Source organism: Haliotis cracherodii, unplaced genomic scaffold, assembly GCF_022045235.1.
Source record: "Haliotis cracherodii isolate W230 unplaced genomic scaffold, xgHalCrac1.p SCAF_18, whole genome shotgun sequence".
NCBI lineage: Eukaryota > Metazoa > Mollusca > Gastropoda > Lepetellida > Haliotidae > Haliotis > Haliotis cracherodii.
Genome location: NW_027266273.1, coordinates 4,849,320 through 4,869,482, shown reverse-complemented (window position 1 = coordinate 4,869,482; position 20,163 = coordinate 4,849,320). Strand labels below are relative to the sequence as shown.

The 20,163-nt window shown below is 39.0% G+C and overlaps 1 protein-coding gene across 2 annotated transcripts; it reads right to left on the bottom strand.

Moving 5' to 3' along the window:
* Positions 1-1,087: 1,087 nt before the first annotated feature.
* On the bottom strand, positions 1,088-19,802 carry LOC139465687 (myosin light chain kinase, smooth muscle-like). 2 transcript variants are annotated; one of them, XM_071247470.1, is made up of 15 exons: positions 19,457-19,802; positions 18,885-19,048; positions 17,447-18,611; positions 16,695-16,845; positions 15,687-15,872; positions 15,213-15,356; positions 14,211-14,380; positions 12,662-12,815; positions 11,122-11,163; positions 9,820-9,907; positions 7,992-8,192; positions 7,215-7,556; positions 5,913-6,065; positions 5,011-5,134; positions 1,088-2,561 (listed from the first exon to the last, which is right to left on the bottom strand). In XM_071247470.1, exons 1-15 carry the CDS (start codon positions 19,544-19,546, stop codon positions 2,019-2,021), a joined length of 3,717 nt encoding a protein of 1,238 aa, XP_071103571.1. In that variant the 5' UTR covers positions 19,547-19,802; the 3' UTR covers positions 1,088-2,018. The 2 variants fall into 2 exon arrangements, with proteins under 2 accessions (XP_071103571.1, XP_071103572.1); XM_071247471.1 differs by lacking the exon at positions 11,122-11,163.
* Positions 19,803-20,163: the final 361 nt, after the last annotated feature.

Sequence of the window (20,163 nt, the reverse complement as noted above, 5' to 3'; positions counted from 1 at the left end):
CTAATAAAAAACATGTATCTGTGCCCCATGTAAAGTTAACCAAAAATACATTTATTCTGAAACTTTCAATAAAATCTAATGAAGACATCTCAACTTTAAGATAGTGATTCACATGTGTAATGTCAGGTCAACAAGACAACCATATTCCGTTGGTGCATCTATGGAATCGATACCAAGCTACCACATAAACAGCTGACATTTCATGGGTTGAGACCAATTAGTGGCAGAACCATACACAACCATTTGAGGGAGCTGAACATTCATCCCAGACGTCCAGCAAAATGCCCAATTTGGCTTCCATATCACCTTTACACCTACTTTCGCGTCTTTAGTTCAGGAGATGAGACTGAACAGCTCTGATTCTAGTGAAAGCGTCTACACTTGCATTACTCAGGCTGGCCATATTCTCCCGAATCCTCTCCCTTAGATCATGCCTGGGATGAGATGGGTCGACACCTATGACAGGACCAGAACCAGCCAATCATCTGGTATCAAGACTACCTCACCTGTATCACTGCAAATATTGGAATTGTTAAAGGAACTGTTAAACCACCCTTTATTATGGGCATGGCTCTGTCTCCTGTTACAGGTTGTCAATAAATTTGTCGACAAAATCAGACAAATGACCAAATATCACCAACCACAGTTATGCATTTCTGCTAGCACACAATACAATGTCAGGTCATGATTTGCTCAAGAAGACAGCTGTTTGATTGTTCGTTTGAATCCCAGGTTTGTCTGCACCAGACCTGTTTGTGGTTGCCACACTGTAGGGCATGTCCCTGTACCCTGCTTGTCGACCTGTAGGGATGCTTAGTATATATCGAACTTGACATTTGTAAATACTAATTAATGATAGATGGGCTTGTCGGTGATCAGATATCAGTTCGCTGTATCCGTTAATTCGCTGTAGTGAGTTTGTTATATACGTAAATTTTATATGATATTATATAGGAGATCAATCGGGGATTTTTGAACAGTTCGTTGTATCCGTTTGTTCGCTATATCCGTGTTCGCTATATCCGTGTTCGTTATATCCGTGTTCGTGTTCTGCAGTACTACTTGGTTGAAAATACAACTGCAATAATTTTATTGGATACTTTATTGAGCAAAGTTCATGTACAGTGTATGGATGCACAGTCTTTCACTGAACTATACTACACTGAACTATCTCAATGGTGTAAGTCTCTGTTGTTCTAGTGTAAGCCAATGGGTAAAGACCAACACATAGTTATCACATAAATACCTCCAAGTATGTTCATCCTGAGCATCTGTACAGTCAACAGTGTTCTCTGTATCTACATCAAATATACAACAGCAGTATTATGACTAACAGTCTCTGATTTAACAATTCATGTTCATCCATCAACGCTCATCAGGGCAGAAAGAGGGTCATCGAAAAATGGATTTGGACAAGACCCCACACTTTTTAATATAATGAAAAAAAAATTAAAGAAAGAAATAAAATGGATAAAAATGTGGAGAGATTGTCCATATCCAAGGAAATCTTGGGCACTGATGGAGAAACATAGCCTTACACTGTACATAAACAAGATAGTTCTATCTACATTGACAGACAACTGAATAGTACATTTTTAAAAATAATAATAAAACAGGTATAGACACTCTGTATAGTATACATACATAATATCATGACGTCACAGGATCAGCACCACTTTAATATGTGTCCATCTTTTTCATTGGCTTAAATCACAGGTACATTCCATGTACTCCATTCTGATTGGAGGAGTGCACAGACTGGATCTGTCATTCGAGCCAGATAATGAACGATAAGTCAGTCTGGTTGCAAAATGCATTTGGTTTGATGGACAATTGAGGACACTGGGGGAGGACATTCTTCCACACGGCTGATCACATCTTGGCTGTTCAAACAAAAATAACTTTCAGCCATAACACCAACCCTAAACTCAAATCTCACAGCAGTGAAAAGTCTCAGTCGGATGACATCGTACATGGCAACATTTGCCAATGGAAAGCATATTTGGAATTTTGACCAATCATATTGCACCAATGCTGCAGATGATAAGTTCTGCAGAACATGATGCTTCACCATTATCATTCACTGCGATGCAGCTGTACTCCCCCTCATCTGCCTCGGTTACGTTGCGAATGATTAACGAACATTGTCCATTGTCACTAACATCTACGATATGCCGCCTATCTTCTTGAACCTCGTCTTCTTCATGCAACCAGTGAAAATCAGGCTCAGGGCTGCCTGCAACCCGTACGTCGAAGCGGATTACATCACCAGTAAAAGCTTCACAGTCTAGCATTTCCTTGATAAAACTTGGTGAAGCTCCACAATCGGTAGTATTATCAGAATCATTAAATCCATTTTGTTTTGATATTGCAACATTCCCGTTGTGATCTGGGCAGGTTTTCTTCTTTTGCATCAAGTCGGGAGTGTCAGATATGGTTGTCTCCCTTTCTTCTCCAGATACCTCCTGGGTAATCTCCCTTGGACTAGAATGGGTATCTTGGGTAGTTGGTTGATTGGGTTTTTCTATCATGGCATCGATGTCATCCATATCGTCACAAACCTTAGGAGGAGAGGAGAAATTGGTGTTATCAGACGCAGAGTTGTCAGTATCCCAGCATGCACTGTTTGAGCTATTGCTCGCGTTGCTGTCACAACGTTCCCGACCACTGCTCGTGCTACTGATGGTGCTTCCTGACATTAAACGTTGCAAAGATGCCATGCGACCAATAGCTCGGATTGCTGTTCCAGTTTTCTAAATAACAAAAAAGGCTCATGCAGGCTCAAGCGAACAACACAACGTGCACAGACATCAACATGTCATCTGGGAGAATGTTGAGATAGGAAACTGACAAATAATAGCAATAGAAACAAGAATTTGTTGGAAATATGTAAGAAAAATGTTAGGAAACATGATTCATTTTATGTATGAATCCAAAATGTTGCCTAATTTCAAATTGCAATGAGAATTAATGGATTCCCAGATGAGAGGTGTGTCATTTCTAAATTGCATTCATTATTTTTTTTTAAATGTTATCATTGTCTTTGAGACTGGAATTATGGTACACATGAGTGATGAATGCATCAACATAGGTGGTGAAGTGGTGAAAAATTAAAATTAACTAAAACAAAAGGAAGAATGGTGAGGTGAGAGTTTCCAAGAAAAAACTGAACATCGCAAGCAGGAAAAGTGTCTTGAAAGATCTCAACTGATGATCCAAAATAGAGGGAAGGGATCAGAAAACATAGAGGTGTGGAAAGGTCATGGCAGATTGAAGAAGTATTCACAATATCATCAGGTTTGTAAATTCCATGTGAATACTTTTAGGTGCAAATATGCAATTAAATTTGAGAGGAAATATTGAAATGTGAGAACATCTGTCATGCAAGTGCTGACAACAACTGAATTTACCATACAACAAAAAGCCAAAATGAGGACAAAACATATTGATAACAACAAAGGACAACAAAACATTTCTTTAAGTGACTTGATTTCACCTCTTCACTTAATATTCAAATACTGACCATTTTACCCAAACATGCTCATAAAAATCCATCGCTACAGAATTCAAATACAAAAATGTACTAACAAATTGTATTGATGCCAGTAGCTCTTTAGCCCTTTAATGCATATATAATATTTGATGATTATAACAGCACAGCACAGCATACCACGTGTGCAGCTGAGGGTTCCTGTCCAGCCGATATCCCACGCCAAAGCTCGCAATACATGATAGATTACACACCAACACCGGCACAACCCACACATTCCAAGATCCCAGCTTGCCCTTAACAGATTTCGGAACCCCAACTAAAATTTGAATAGTTTTAAAGCACCTTTTGTCTTTCCTTGGAAGAAAGAATTTGAAATGTAATTTAAGAACCATTTTTCATTTGCATTGTGGTTCCTGACAATTCATTTTTTAAATTAACAGAGAAATTGCATGAGAGAGTAAGCAAGACCGAGTAAGCCCACACAACTGTACCTCACAAGTCCTTCGGGGAATAAGTCAAGGTGATATTAGTTGACATACACGACTACATAGAATCATTACACAAATGAAACAAACTGCATGGTTTACACATTCTTTGAACTACTGTGATAAAAAGGTATTCTTTTAAAAAACTCTAAACCACTCCCAAAGTACTGTTGCTATCTCTAAAAGCTTTCTACATATTTAAAACAATTTAAATAGTATGCTTTTGTTTTGTTTGTTGTTTAACGATGCACTCAGCAATATTTCAGCTATATGATGAAAATCTGTAAATGATCGAGTCCAGACCAGACAATCCAGTGATCAATATTGTGAGCAACGATCCACACATTTGGAGTACGAGGACACGCTATCAACCCAGTCACAGAGCGTGGCCACCCAATCTATTTCCTGGCTTCTTACAACCACTGGAATCCCCACAATCTCATTAAAATCAGACCTCAGTTCTCGCTACCGCTAAACAAAGATCTGAGGACATCCCAGGGTCATGTCAGAACGACCTTTCATCCGACCAATCAGAGCATTGCTTACCAGATTATGAATGTGACAGTCGGAATGTGATTTTTGATCATGTAGCCTCAAAAACTTAGTTACGAACGATAGTTACGGGTTTAACGACTGTATCCATACAATCTAGACCATCTATTAGCCATTCCAGAATGTTCTTTTGTTCAGGTTTCAAATTTTTTAGCGAGAATTTGTCAACATTCGAAGCCTAGTCGCCAATTTGAAAATAGTTCCGTAGAGCACGAGAAAGCTCCCTTCTGATTGGTCATTCCATTGGTCGGTCAAAGTTCACGTAAGGTCGGTCTGACTGACCCGTAATGGGATGTCCTCAGATCTTTGTTTAGCGGTGGCGAGAACTAAGACCTGATTTTAATAAGATTGGAATCCCCATGGGGTTAATATATGCAAAGAATGTAAATTTCTACCTAAACCACTCCCAAATTTACAATTACAGTTTAATTTTTACAGAAAATAATGACATTTAGAAGTTGATTGCCCAAGTGTACACACCTGCCATTTCCTTCTTAACATGAATCGCTTCAATCTCTCAGTGTTGAGACGCTTGCTTCTGATACGTCGCTCGTCCTGGGCAAGCCACACATGTTGTTCTGCTTGCTTGATCAGGTAGCGTTTGCTGCAAAGGAAATTTAAAGAGACTCAGTGATATAACTGTCTAGAACATGAAACCATTCAAATAATGAAAATTTATGAATGTTGAATTTAATAATGTAAAAGGGAATGGTGGAATTGTTTTTATATTCTTTATAAATGCATAACATTCCTACTTTATCATGGCAGAATATATATAAAAGAATCTGGGTAAGAGACACTAGTGGTTGATAGCATGAGGATTTGTTTGTTTGTTTGTTGTTTAACGCTCAGCAATATTCCAGGTATATGACGGCGGTGTGGAAAAATAATGGAGTGATCGATATCATGAGCATCGATCCACGCAATTGGGATCGATGACATGTATCAACCAAGTCAGCGAGCCTGACCATCCGGTCCCGTTAGTCGTCTCTCACGACAAGCATAATTGCCTCTTATGTCAAGCATGTGTTGCTGAAGACCTATTCTACCCGGATCTTCGCGGGTTGATAGCATGAGACCATGAGACGATCAACTCAGTGGGGATACAATGTCACACAATCAGCCAGGTCACATACCGGTATTGTAAAAATCGAATCATACAAAAAGCATTGAGAATCAGGTCTGTCCTGTCCACAAATTGAACACAATCAACATATTTAAGTTAATATACTGAACAAAAAAGGTTAAGAGATCATGAATATTTTGCAGGATATTTTTTGTAGGGAAGACTGAATACACAATTTCATAAAAATATCCCCAAAAATATTCTAACATCCCTAACATTTTTGGCACAGACATAATTATTTGGATAAATTTCTTACTCTTTGTTTTTGATCATCAAACGTGTAATGAAATCTTTGGCGTTATCAGTAATGTCATCGAATGACTCGTCATCAAAGTCGAACTCGCCCCGGGTAACATTTGCTAACGTCTCTGCGTCGTTATCCCCCAGGAAGGGAGATAAGCCTGATAATCTGTGGGATAAAAAAGGAACACATGGTATATGATGTACACAGGGAGTTACTGTGCAGACAGGAGCATAAATAACCTTGTGAAGAAACAGACATTAAGGCTTTTAACACCATTAAAAACAAATGCTTGACATATGCATATAGTTTCTGTTATTATTCACTTGACACTCGATATTGAGTACAAAAGAGATACTATGTACAAACAGTGATTCAGTTCTTACTAACGACTCAATGGCAAGCAACAGATACAACAAATAATTCCACACAATTGTTCAGAAGTACAAAGCCCATGTTAAACAATCCCTGGTTCCAGTCAAACACCAGGACAGTCATGAGAAAGAAATTAAACAGATTTTCACTCTGCCTGGACCCAACTTCTATCAACATTGTTAGTGTCACTCTCGATCAGTTTACCACTGAAAAGTACTTGGGTACAGAATGATATGTTGAGTGTGCCCAGATCATATCTAAGTGGACCCTAATTTTTGTTATCGTTTTCAGCATGTGGTGTTTACAACATCAACCCACTTGATGGCATTAGGGAAGATAACTCTTCGCACAAGGCCAATGTTGTTCCCAGTAGTAAACGGGTCGATCAACCGATCTATATTAGAGGAATGAATGTTGGTATGCTATTCGAATACACATATTGTTCTTCTTCGAGAATATTGCTGGTTGGTTGGTTTGTTGTTTTACGCTGCACTCAGCAATATTCCAGCTATATGACTGCGGTCTGTTAATAATCGAGTCTGGACCAGACAAATCTGTGATTGACATCATGAGCATCGATCCATACCATTGGGATCGATAACATGCTTCAATATAGTCAGCGAGTCTGACCACCTGATCCCATTAGTCGCCTCTTACAACAAGCATAGTTGCCTTTTACTCGGGAATACTGGCAAGTGTGGGAGCGACCATGTTGTTCAATGCCGTAAACTAACCGTGGATACATTTACAAAATAGACTATCGCGAGATTTTATAAATCTGGGTACACTGACTTATGGTCTGGGTAGAAAATGATGCAAGAATGAAAGTCTGTGCTCAATTTATATATTGTTTTGTTTTGAACGCAGGGTACATTTCGATGGTGAACCGGTTGAGAGTGTTGCTATCAGCCTCACTTGAGCAAGTGGTATTAAGGGACTCACAGTAGGTAACAAATGACACCAAGGCTCCACATGTCGGTGGCAAAGCTGATCTCATCGTAGTTGATAACTTCCGGGGCGATGAACTCGGGCGTCCCGAAAAGAACTTTGATACTCTTGCCATCCTCATAACGTCTGGCAAGACCGAAATCAATGATCTTGATCTGGTTGGTTTTATCTGAGATACACAGGATGTTCTCGGGTTTAAGGTCAAGGTGAAGGATGCCGTTATTGTGCATATAGCCTACGCCATCACACGTCTGACGCATGAAGTGGACGCAGTCGCCCTCTGTCAGCTCAAAATCGTCGCTGATCACACGTTCGAACAACTCGCCACCGCCAACGCTGAAATGTAACATATAATGTTTTGAGAACATTATAAATTAGTGAGTATTTGAGTGTGTATGGGTTTACGACGCTTTTAGCGACATTCCAGCAATATAACTGTAGGGAACACTTGAAACCCCTACATCTTGTACCCATTGCAAACACAAATTCTATCAAGCAGGCTACACACTGCCATAAGTTTCCAAACGAGTTTAATGACAGTATGAATCAAACATTAAAATACATGTATATAGTGAGTGAGTATTGTTTTAAGTCATTTAGAAAACCCATGTGGGGAATCAAACCCAGGCCTGGTGTGACAAGTGAACACATTAAGCACAAGACGACCCAATGTTCAGAAAACTATTAAAAAAGAAGAAGAAGAAAAAACAAACACTAGTTTCAGGACTTCCAGATCAAAGATTCAAACAAAGTCTGCATGACATGACTTACAATTCCATGACAAGAGTCATACTTCGTTGAGCCTCGAAGGCATCCCAGATCATCATCAGTTTGGGATGCGCCAGATCATTCATGATTTCTATCTCATGACGAATGTTGGCCTTTTCTTTCTCTCGGCATTTCAAAATCTTCGCTGCCCAGATTTTCCCACTTTCCTTGGATTTACATTTGTACACATTGCCGAACTTGCCTCTGGAGATAGATAGAATATAGAGACATGAGCATGGTGTATTTGTTTGTTTGTTTGATTGTTGGTTTGTTGTTTAACGCCGCACTCAGCAATATTCCAGCTATATGACGGCGGTCTGTAAAAAATCGACTCTGGACCAGAAAATCAAGTGATTGACATCATGAGCATTGATCCACGCAATTGGGATCGATGACATGCATCAACCAAGTCAGCGATCCTCTTAGTCGCCTCATACGACAAGCATAGTCACCTTTTATGGCAAGCACGGTTTGCTGAAGACTTATTTTACCCTGGACCTTCACAGGTGTAGAGCATGGTATAATATAACAATACAAAACAAAATAATATGAAGCATCTGAACTATACAATCCTATCTTTGCAAACATTACCTAGAAACACCACTTGTGAAGAGTGACTTGGGTGCAACTACCGTATATTTCTGTGTATAAGGCGAGTATTTTGTACCTAGAGTTAGGGGGGTCGACCAATACACAATGTTGTAATATTGTGCAAATATTGTTTATAAACTTCCCCCACTTTCAGCTATGTATAATGACAGAAATAAATAAGGGAAAAAAGATAGATGCAAGAACAATTTGAATGTGAGTGAGTTGAGTTTTTGACACTTTTAGCAATATTCCAGCTGTATGACAGCAGGAGATACCAGCAATAGGCATGAGAGGTCCCTCCCTGTTTATGCCCTATAAGTAATATCTTGATAAAATAGGAGTAATTATACTTATTTGACAGTAATGAGTGAGTGAATATGGTTTCACGCCACTTTTAGCAATATTCCAGCAATTTCACGGTGGGGGACACCAGAAATGGGTTTCACACATTGTACCAATGATGGGAATCGAACTCGGGTCTTCGGCGTGACGAGCGAGCGCTTTAACCACTAGGCTACCCGACCTCCCTTTGACAGTAATGACCCCGCAGAGTTAGTTTGTTTGTTGTTCGTTTCAGAATTCTATCCCAGACATTGCAATTTTCAGTAGTCCCCAGTTCATGTCGCTGACATTTGGAATACTCGTCACATATTTCCACATACTCGCTCAACAGTTATTTGATAGAAGGATGTAATTTTAATCTACAAGCAAATTACAAACAATGTGTTGAGTAATCTATTAAAAACATGCTGTTTAAAAAAAAAATCAATCTACCCATCTTTTCTGTAATAGTGGACTTTATCATCAAAATACAAAAATGATTCTAATCGTAAAGATTACAGGGGGTACGGGTGGCCCAGTCGTCTAAGGCGCCGCGATTCGCTGTGCAGAGTTGCGTCCCTTGGGCATGCCAGAAACCTATGATTGTGGGTTCGAATCCCGGTTCGCCCCGATTATGTTTCTAGGTTTGTCAGCACCATACCTGTGCTCGTGGTTTTCACCGAAGTGGTAAACGTCTGAGACCTGCATCACTTCGGGCTTTCCTCCCACATTAAGCTGACACACCGCAATATAACTGGAATACTGTTAAAAGCGTTGTTAAACCCAACTCACTCACTCAACTCACGTAAAGATTACAACGAAACTGTAGTGCTAGGGACCTCGGCATCACACGTTACACCCACTTAGGCAATCAACACCACATGACGATATGAATTTGAAAGCGGAATAAAATACTTACTTGCCAACTTCGTGCATGACCTCATACTCATCTTCAAACTTCCTCGATGGTTCCACTTTCACTTCTCTAGGCTCAAATGGAAGTTCATCTACAAAACATAAAAAAAGTAATTTAAAAAAGTGACATGTACTTGTCTCATTTATGTCAAAATTATCTTACAAGTTGTTGAAACAGTGCATGTGAATTGGTAACTTTAAAAAAACAATAGATGCTATATGATATAAGTAAAATGGTTGTGGTTATATTGGCATCTTAGTTTTTTGTTAATCAGTTAAAACAAGCCATAAAAATACATGCACATTTATAACCAACAATTCATCAGTATTCTGCATGCCAATCACTTCAGCCAAACTATTCTCCATTTGGTCCAAAGTGCATTTCCTTCAAATTTATAAACATAAAAGGTAATACTTATCTATTGAAATGTTTTATGAAATATATATATATATATTTGTTATTTAATAATCCTCTATATATTGGAAGATAAGAATAATATTTCCAAAATACATTGGCGAAACCACATTCCCTTAAAATTATTAAAATATTACAATTTAAGTAATAATATATAAGCAGTGTCTGAAATTCCCCTCTCTTGTTCAGTCATTTGAACGCTATCTGTGTTTCCTGATAAACTGTTGACAAGATGATGACTAAAATCAGTGTAGAATTCCTATATGTACTGCTATAAATATTTCAGGCAATACATTTCCTATACAGTTCAATATAGAGTGCCTTCTCTTGTTGACCAGTATGACATCATATCGCAAAAAAGCTAATACATTAACCAAGTTTATTATACCTGTTTATTCACCTGAATTCGCTGAAGGGATACGATGTGGTTTTTTTAAAGCGCATATTAATACGCGATAAATCTGTTTTTACACTATGAATCAAAAACAACTTCTATTCTAATCTTTTTCCCCGAAAAGTGCAACGTAGATCGTGTTAGGTAGGCAGAGCATGTAACTTCCATCTACAACTCGTCCTCGGTTAAACCACTCATCATCTATAACGCTCATCAATTATTTGGAACCTGAAGGTAACGTTGTATCACTGTATGGCCATTAGACTACAGTTTGTATATACATGTAGGTTATTTCAGACACTGGATGTTTGATATAAAAGATTTACATCTTGTTTAGATTCCTCTAATAAACATACACAGTATACCAAGACAAAACAAACTGTCCTATATGTGGTCCCTATGTTAACTATAGATACAGGATTAATATCCAAGGTTACCCTGTCAATGATATTGTGTAAGCCAGCTTATCTGCCCTTGCCTGAATGTCAACAAGTTACCTTTGAACTTGGTTTCCACAGGTGAGAATACTTCAGGTGCGCCTGTAACCATGGTAACGTCAAAGAGAGGTGATAAAAGCAAAGAGACTAATGCTTCAGACAGGTGACTAGATGTTAAACTGGATTGACAACTTGAAAGTTTAAATAGTAATTTTGCAAAGGTATTTTTATTCAATGTTTTTCTGTATGTGTCAAAAAGATGCTATAAATGCCATTCAAAGAGTTATGGGTCGAAAAGAAAAAATATTTCCCAGCAAAACATCTGTTGTCAATCCAAATACAACTAGCTAGAAGAAACACAAAAAACCCATGTGCAACTCAACCACTTCAAAAAGGACCTTGCACAATGTTTTATAAGTTTTTCATTTCAGAAAATCAAATTTGAATTCTTCAGTATGACATCAAATTATACATTTTTTATAACTTTTATGAACTGGTTGAGTTTACAAGCAATATATTAGAATCCTCTGAAAAAATGATATAACGATTCCAGAGAATGTCCAAAACTACTTTCCTAGAAATCACGGCACATCTACAAACATATGATGTTAAATACATAATAGCGAGTTTAATGAAGATCTAACTGAAGGTCATATAAAGCTGCTATGTACTCTAATAGCATGGCAATATTAATACAATAAGATTGCTGTTAGCAACTCTCCTATTTCTAAGTTCTACTTCATGCAGCTTATAGCAGAATATATATGTATCTTGCATTTTCTACTTCAAAATATTATATACATAACATGATGGTTAGTTGTGAGCTGGCAAAAATGGGCATGCTGCTAGACCCAAGGAAACCAAGCTGTGGCATGGTGTAGTATTGTGATCATCTAATTTGAAATTAGTTTTTAAATGTACTGATATACAAATTCTATCATGCATCAATCACAGCAAATACTTCATGCTGATTATATGTTTGTGTACAAAGCCAAATGCCATATTTCTCAACAGTGCAAGGCATGTGATTGGATATATATGTCTGCAGCCTTGAATGTCATACAGAGTTATCTACCCTTGACCATGATGAGGTCTGGATTCACTGAGAACTTTCTCACTAATATTCTCACAAACCTAGTATTCTATTCTGGCTTCTATTCATGCTGTTATATGAAAACTTCTCACACACTCACACTATATAGACTGTAAAATAAAATAATTGGTTCTTTGGCAAGAATTTGGATAATTGTGCTTATTTTCTTTATAATGTGACAGTATGCTATCCATACGTCATATATCAAAAAATTGTTTGAGTTGAGATTGAAGCATGTTGTAAGCCGATCCCTGAAACTCACGTCATATCTGTATCAACTCCGAATAACCCACAGCTGCCCCATCCCAACTTATGCCTCCATTGAATTAAAAACCTACCTACCAATCCATATCATGTGTATGTGGTGCTGCCTGTGAACCAATCAAATTATTTTAAGCCTCAGCTGCATAACGTGTGCCGTGGAAGAGAACTCAGTGTTGTGGCATACACCTGGAGCACCTCCTACAGAGCCATCAGGATGCATCCTGCTACTTTTGGGGTACTCACCATCTGATTCATAATCCAGGGATATTTTCCTGTTGGACGTGAAGACCTTGTCAGACATCTCCCCCGAGCTGCTGTAGCCATGTTTGTTGGCAGCATACACACGGAAATAATAGGCAGTCTTCTCTTCTAGTTTGTCCACTTGATAGAAGGTGTTCTACAACCAGCACAGTTCATACTTCAAGTGTCTGCAAACTTCTATAGCTTGTTTGGTCAAATCCTTGAGGATTACCAAATATAGTGTCTTGGGTATCTATATTGTTAAATTTTTAAGGTGTTGTAATTAGCAATACATTACAATCAGTATTTGAAATGGCAATGTTAGAAATTGGCAGAAGTCCAACAGTCCTTTCCAAACTGCCCAATAGTTAGAGAATCATAAAGACTAGTGGAATTTGCCATTTTGTAGGGTTTTACTATATGTTATCATTATGAGGACTAGTGGACTAAAAATGTTAGTTTCTACCACTGTTAGGGGGAAGTGTGTGTGTGTTGGGTGGGGTAGGTGGTGGTGGTTCTGCTGCTGCTACTGGTGTGTCTAAGGATCCTTGAGGTATTTGAAGTAAGGGCTATAACAAGGACCCCTTATATTTCATGCTTTACTTTGAAGGCTACAACTACACTGATCACTTGGTCGGAGTAGCGAGACCGCTAATGACTGATTTCAGCAATTTGATGCAAATTAGGTTTGTCGGAGTTGGAGGGTGAGACTGCCGAATTAACGTGTCTGAATAGCACTCTTTTATTCAATTCCAATCATTAGTGTCAGATAACTGTCGGATTAATGAGACTTAAAGAATAGAATTGGTTCTCAGGCAATGGCTTTCGAAATTATTGCGCAGGTAGGTGGTTGTTTTTTGTTTTGTTTTGGTTGTTCAAGCTAGTATGTAACCAAATTTTGTTTATGATAACTTCAGGGAAATCATGTTGTTCTTAAGTATTGTAGCATTTAACTGTCAAGGTTGTGTGCTGAGCCATGGAATATTTAAAGATTTCTCTTTTTTGGGGGGGGGGGGGGGGGATGGAAATATAAAAGAAACATGCGGCAGACTTTACAATGATGCGGGGGGTGGGGGGGGTGCCTGAGAACAAAGATTATTATTTTTTTAGCCTATATAATATCATTATGACCACACACACCAGTGTCTGAAAGCAGAGTGAGTGAGTGAGTGAGTGAGTTGGGTTCAACGTCGCTTTTAAAAATATTCCAGTTATATCACGGCATGTCAGCTTAATGTGGGAGGAAAGCCCCAAGGCAGGTATTAGCCGTTTACCACTTAGGTGCTGACAAACCTAGAGACATAAAAGGAGTGAGTGAACAGTATTCAAGCTATATCACATCATGTCAGCTTGAGGAAAGCCCGAGAAGCAGGGGGAGCCTTTAGAAAAGTACCTCAAGACACATGGTGGTATTAAGGGTAATGGAATCATGGAACCAGCCCCATAAACCCCATATTCTTGCACGGCTAAGGGACACAACTCTACATTGTGAACTGTGTCCTCTTAGACGACCAGGCCAACTGTACCTGCAAGTAGATGAAAGAGTACGCACCTTGCAACTCGAGGTGAGAGTCGTCCAGTTAGAGTCTCCAACTTTCTTCAACTGGACTTTGTAATGGGTGATCTGAGATCCCCCGTCATAGGGGGCGCCACACCACCACAATACCACTGATGTTCGCAGAATGTCGTTGGCCTGGGGTTTGCCGGGTGGTTCGGGGACATCTGAAATGTCGTTATCGATGAATGGTCAGATACACTGGCATATGGACTACATTCATATGGAATATTCACAATAGAATAGGAATAGTTAAATGGTACAATTCCTATATGAGGCAACACGTTCATTTTGTTGTGGTATGACATCGTACGTGGTACATAGCCCTTGAAGATACTTTACGATGGAAGGACAGTTTTTTTACACTTATACAAACTCAAACTTTATTTTATTTTTATTTTATCAGTCTGTGCCTAGTCGATCATCTGAAGCCCAATTCTAGTACTGTATTCAGCATAATAAGCGCCCAGGTCGTTCTCAAAATTAGAAATAGGGAGCGCTTATGAGAATATGATTTTGGTGGAAAGAAAACAGAATTGAAAGATCGTAAATTTCGTGGTTTGTTGAACACAGAAAACGATCGCCCTCAGTATTTTACCCCTTTAGATATACAATGTATATGTCTCTTACAAATAATACTGTGTGCATGCTTGGACGTATTGACTTACATATCTACGTATTTGTGATAACGCACCTCCACATCAACAATGAGTAAAATTCATCATTGATGCCCAAAACGGGAAGTACCGGTAATCAGAAGGTTAAGTTGAACATATCAACAAATATCGTCGTGGGCGCTTAATAGAGCAGGGCGCGTATTACGTCACATACGGTAATCATTTTCTATCAAGCTTTAAATAGCTCATATATAACCACTGAATCCAATGCCAATAGTCTAGTAGACACAAAAGTCTTTGTAACAGCAGGCTGGGTCCAGCCCAAGTCATGTCGGTGCCATGATCTGGAAATGGGATGTGGATGGGAGTGGACAACACCCACCTTCTATACTGACTGAGGCACAGAGAGAATCCTTGGCGGCATGGTTTTCAATGGCAACCATGTATCTGCCAGCGTCCTCCAGTGTCACCTTGTTGATGGTCAGGACACTGTGGTCGCCTGTACTGTCTAGCTGGATTCTCTTGTCTGAAGGATAAAAAAATTCTTATAAACTTTATGTTACAGTACAATGTCATTGTGGAGGGATTGCCACAAGATGTAGGTTCAAGTCTCGAAAAACACACAACTAGGGGAAATAAAACACTGATGTACGGTAACATCAGAGCAAGCTTGAGTCAATGTTCAAAATGAAATGCATATCACGAAACATTTTGGGGTTGATATCAATTACAAATTTTAATCGTTTTAGGTTTATTATTGCAGTGAAGATATTAAGAAAGTATCCATATTATCAGACTGAAAGAATGTGGAAAGTCAAACTCATTGCAATGCATTATATTGGACCGACCATCTCACCTTTCAGAATTTCATCTCTCCCTTTGAACCACCTCACTTCCGGTTTGGGCTCCCCGTTAAATGTTGCCTCGATGATGACCTTCTGACCTCTGGTCACAGCCAATGAGGAGGGAGTGATAGTCAGAAGTCGAGCAGGTATCGTCACGGCACCTTCGATGTCAGAGCGTGAAGAGAGGGAACTGGAGGCTGGAAGAAAACAGCAGTGAATAGAGTGAAAGCTGCGGTTTAGTCACAAGTATCATGCTTGTTTGCTGGTAAATGCCATGCTCAGCAAAATTCCAGCTAAATGACAGCTGACTGCAAGTAATAAAGTCTAAAGCAAACAAACCAGTGATAGATATTATGAGTAACAATCCATGTCATTTGCGTACGATCACTCACAATTAACCAACTTCCTGAGTCTGACCACCCAATCAAGTTGGCAACCTGTGAAGATCAGAGTAGGAAGAGGTCTTCAGCAACCCGTACTTGCCGTAAAACGTGACTATATGCTTGTCGTGAGAGGCAGCTAATGGGATCGGGTGGTCAGGCTCACTGACTTGGTTGATGCATGTCATCATATCCCATTTGCGTGATCGATGCTCATGATGTCAATGACTGGAATGTCTGGTCCAGATTCAATTATTTACAGACCGCTGTCACAAAGCTGGAATATTGCTGAGTGCGGCGTTAAACAACAAACAAACAAACATTAAGTAGCCTCTTACGACCAGCACAAATGGCTTGGGACCTATTCCAACCTGGGATACCTATGGTGAGCCTAGGTTGTCTAATCAGATAATCCATCCTGGAAGCATTGATCCCTGCTAACTGTACATCATGTAGATAGCTAATCTTGCTGGTGACAATCAATGTAACTATCCATACCCAACAGCCATTGTGACCACAGTGCTCACATTGTATCTCATCAATATCCCAGCCAACCCTCATACCCACACATCACAACCTCACCAAGGCACCATCTCTGATGCAGCCTTTACATGAGTAAAGAATTTAATGAATACATACCATCAACAAACAGCTTGCATGATGTAGACGCTGTTCCAAACTTGTTGGTGGCTGTGCAAATATATTCTCCCTCGTCTTCAGAGTATGCTTCTGCGATCATCAGTGTTGCGACATTTTCGGGTGTCATTGCCATCTTGAAAAACTTGGAACACTGGCAAAAAAAAACACCAACAAACTTTCTTAAATTGTCCATAATTGTTAAAAAATCGTCATAAAATATTTCGAAAATTACTTGCTTCAGGCTAAGATACCAGCTCATCAAACTATGGGGGATTTTTAAGTCTGATTATTCTACATACTTGATCATAATGAGAACTCCCAGGAACCAACTAGACTTTGATTTGAGATGAACAATCCATCACATTTTCAACATATGCAATTTTTTTAACCATTATGAACATTATCATTGTTTACTAATCTTGAATGAAGATGAAACACCAAAAAGGTCTGTTGTATTTTGTTTGTTTGTTGCTTAACACCTCACTCAGCAATATTTCAGCTATATGAGGGCGGTCTGAAAATAATCGAATCGGGACAAGACAGTCCAGTGATTGATATCATGAGCATCAAACCACATGATTAGGATATGATGACATGCATCAGACAAGACAGTCAGCCTGACCACAAGATCCCGTTCGTCGTCTCTTACGACAAACAGTCGCCTAGGTCTGTTGTAGATTCATACAGGATCAGGTCCATGACAGGAAGTTATTTGTATCAAAAGACTGCAAAGCTTTGGGGTTATGACATACCCGAATGGCTTTCCCATTGACACTCCAGTCAACAGATCCTCCTGATATCTCACACTCAAGCACCACCTGGTGGCCATAACGAACGCGTTTGTCTGCCAACTGACGTCGGACTCGTGGAGGTTGTTGAATGATATCTGAATGTCGTGTCGTAAACACAGCCAGAGGTTCACTCTCTTGTTTTGACCTCCATGTTTGTTCAGGGGAATTTTCCAATTTGTTGCTTTTGTCTAATTTGGATTGCTTTGTTTTCTCTGGCGATGCAAGGTCAGAAGAGGCCTCAAATTTCTCCTTGCGGGATTTCACAGATTTTTCTGTCGTGTTGTTTTTAGTTGGTAAATCTTCCTGCTTCACATTTGATTTACCATTTTGCAAGTTATGACTTGGTGATGTCCTCTCCTTAAAGGAATACTTGTCCAAAACATTTCCTCGGGGTTTCGGGGTCTGAGTAGGTGGGGGGGTTTTCTTCTTAGCAGACGTCTGTTCACCACTTGAAAGTTTTTCAAATTTGTTCAGCTTCCCTAACACTGATTTATCTGGTGTTTTGGAGGTAGGCGGTGTTGTTTGAACTTTGGTTTTCACTTCATCTTGAAGTGTATTCTTTTCAAATTTTTCTAATCTTCCCTGTAACGATCCCTGTTTGGTCTGACTTTTGACAAACGGCCCTGAGGATGAATCTTCACGATTTGACATCTGCTCAAACTTATTAAGCTTACTTTTCAGAGCCTTGTCTTCCTGTGGGGGAGATTTCTTTAAACTAACATTTGAACTTTTTTCAAATTTATCTATCTCTATTTTGGGAGAGTCATATAATTTTGATTTGGAGACACTTCTTACAGATACTGTTTCGGTTTTCACAGTGGTTGACTTGTTCAAGTCTCTGTTTTGTTTGTAAGCCTCTCTTGACTTCAGTGTCACTGTCTCCCTCGCAGGTTCAGAAGTTTTTGATTTTGATGCTAATACTGGATCAGGTTTGCTTGTTTTATGTTTGAGGACATTACGAAAGTCAACTTGCTGCACCCCAGAGCGTGAACGCTTGTCATCATAGCCACCAGGTGGGGTTGATCGATCACTCTTTCGTAGCACATGACGGAATTGTAGATCGTTCTCTTTATCTGATTTTTCAGAATCAGTGCTGTTTTGTTTTCCAAGTTTTCCAAGAGTTGGTCTGAAAAGGACAACGAAAAACATCTACAGATCCAGAATCTTTTTTTGGGGTGCTTTTTTGAAACAACAACATAACTATTGCTTTCAAAAACTGCAAAATTTGCATACAATTAATATTTCTTGCTACATAAACTGATGGAATACATAAGTTTTCCTACAGCTTATGTTTGACTGTAGAGGTTTTAATTATTCTGATTCGAACAGAGTTTATTAAAAATTATGCGGTTTTGAATGTCTGATATTATTTTCTTCTAGACAATGTTAACTCTATTACCTTGTTTTAAGGACAGATCTAAAATCTGTTTTCTCTTTGACTACAAGTGCCGCAGTGTTCGACACTTCTCCATTCGAGTTGTTTAGACGGCAGGTGAAGTTTCCTGCGTCTGTCTTATTCGTGTTTAGTATCTCCAGAATATGTTCGTCCCCTTGCATTGATATCTGGAATACACATAGAAATCTCTCAGCAGGTTCCCTTTCTTCAATTTATGTACAAGAGTACTTACACAGCTGTGGATCAGGGGCGGTGGGGTAGCCTAGTGGTTAAAGCGTTTGCTTATCACGCAAAAGACCCAGGTTCGATTCCCCACATGGGTACAACATGTCAAGTCCATTTCTGATGTCCCCGCTGTGATATTGCTGGAATATTGCTAAGAGCGGTGTAAAACCAAACTACCAATTTAACCCTAATAATGATCCATGTTCCCTTTCCCTTTTTGGTAGTTTTAATAAGGAAGGTGAGTGAATAAAATTTGAATTAAATCGTAAATTTAAGTTGCATTTTCAACTTTTTAACCATATAACAAATAAAATAAATATCAATTTGTAATCTACAAATTTAATTCTTACCTTGAAATGGCTATTTTCCTTGATGGCTACGCCATCTTTCTCCCATGAAACGTGCGGTACTGGGTGACCTCTCACCCTACACGTGTACATTGTACTTGAGCCCTCTTCTGTTGTTAAAAGACGGGGACTCGAGACAAATTCGGGAGGGGCGGGGAGCTCTACGTCTGTTTAAAACAATGATTCAAACTCAAACAAAACATGGGGTTAATAAGGGTGGAAAGAGTGAGTGAGTGAAAGAGGCAGGGAAGAAAGGAAAGGTGGATAGTTTAAATGTTAGGGAAGATGGATAGACAAACAAAAATGAGAAAATGGAGGTAGAAATAGGAATGATGGGATATACTAAAGGGAGATAATCATGCTCAGGAACTTTCTGATTCCGATGAGCTGGGAAGTTCATTTTCTGAAGAGAGAAAGGAGAAAAAGCTTGAGAATATTGAACAAATTTATCAAGTGTGTAATGTTACTTAAGTCATATTTTAAAATGATTTATCAATGAAAAGAAGTTTGTATATCAAAGAAGTTAAGATATGGAAATTATGTATTTGTATACCATTCATTTGAAACTTTATGAATTATACATATTGAATCAATCTCATAGAAATCAGATCTTAGTTCTCGCTTCCGCTAAACAAAGATCTGAGGACATTCAATTAGGGGTCCGACGTGACCTGTAATGGGATATCCTCAGATCTTTGTTTTGCCGTAAC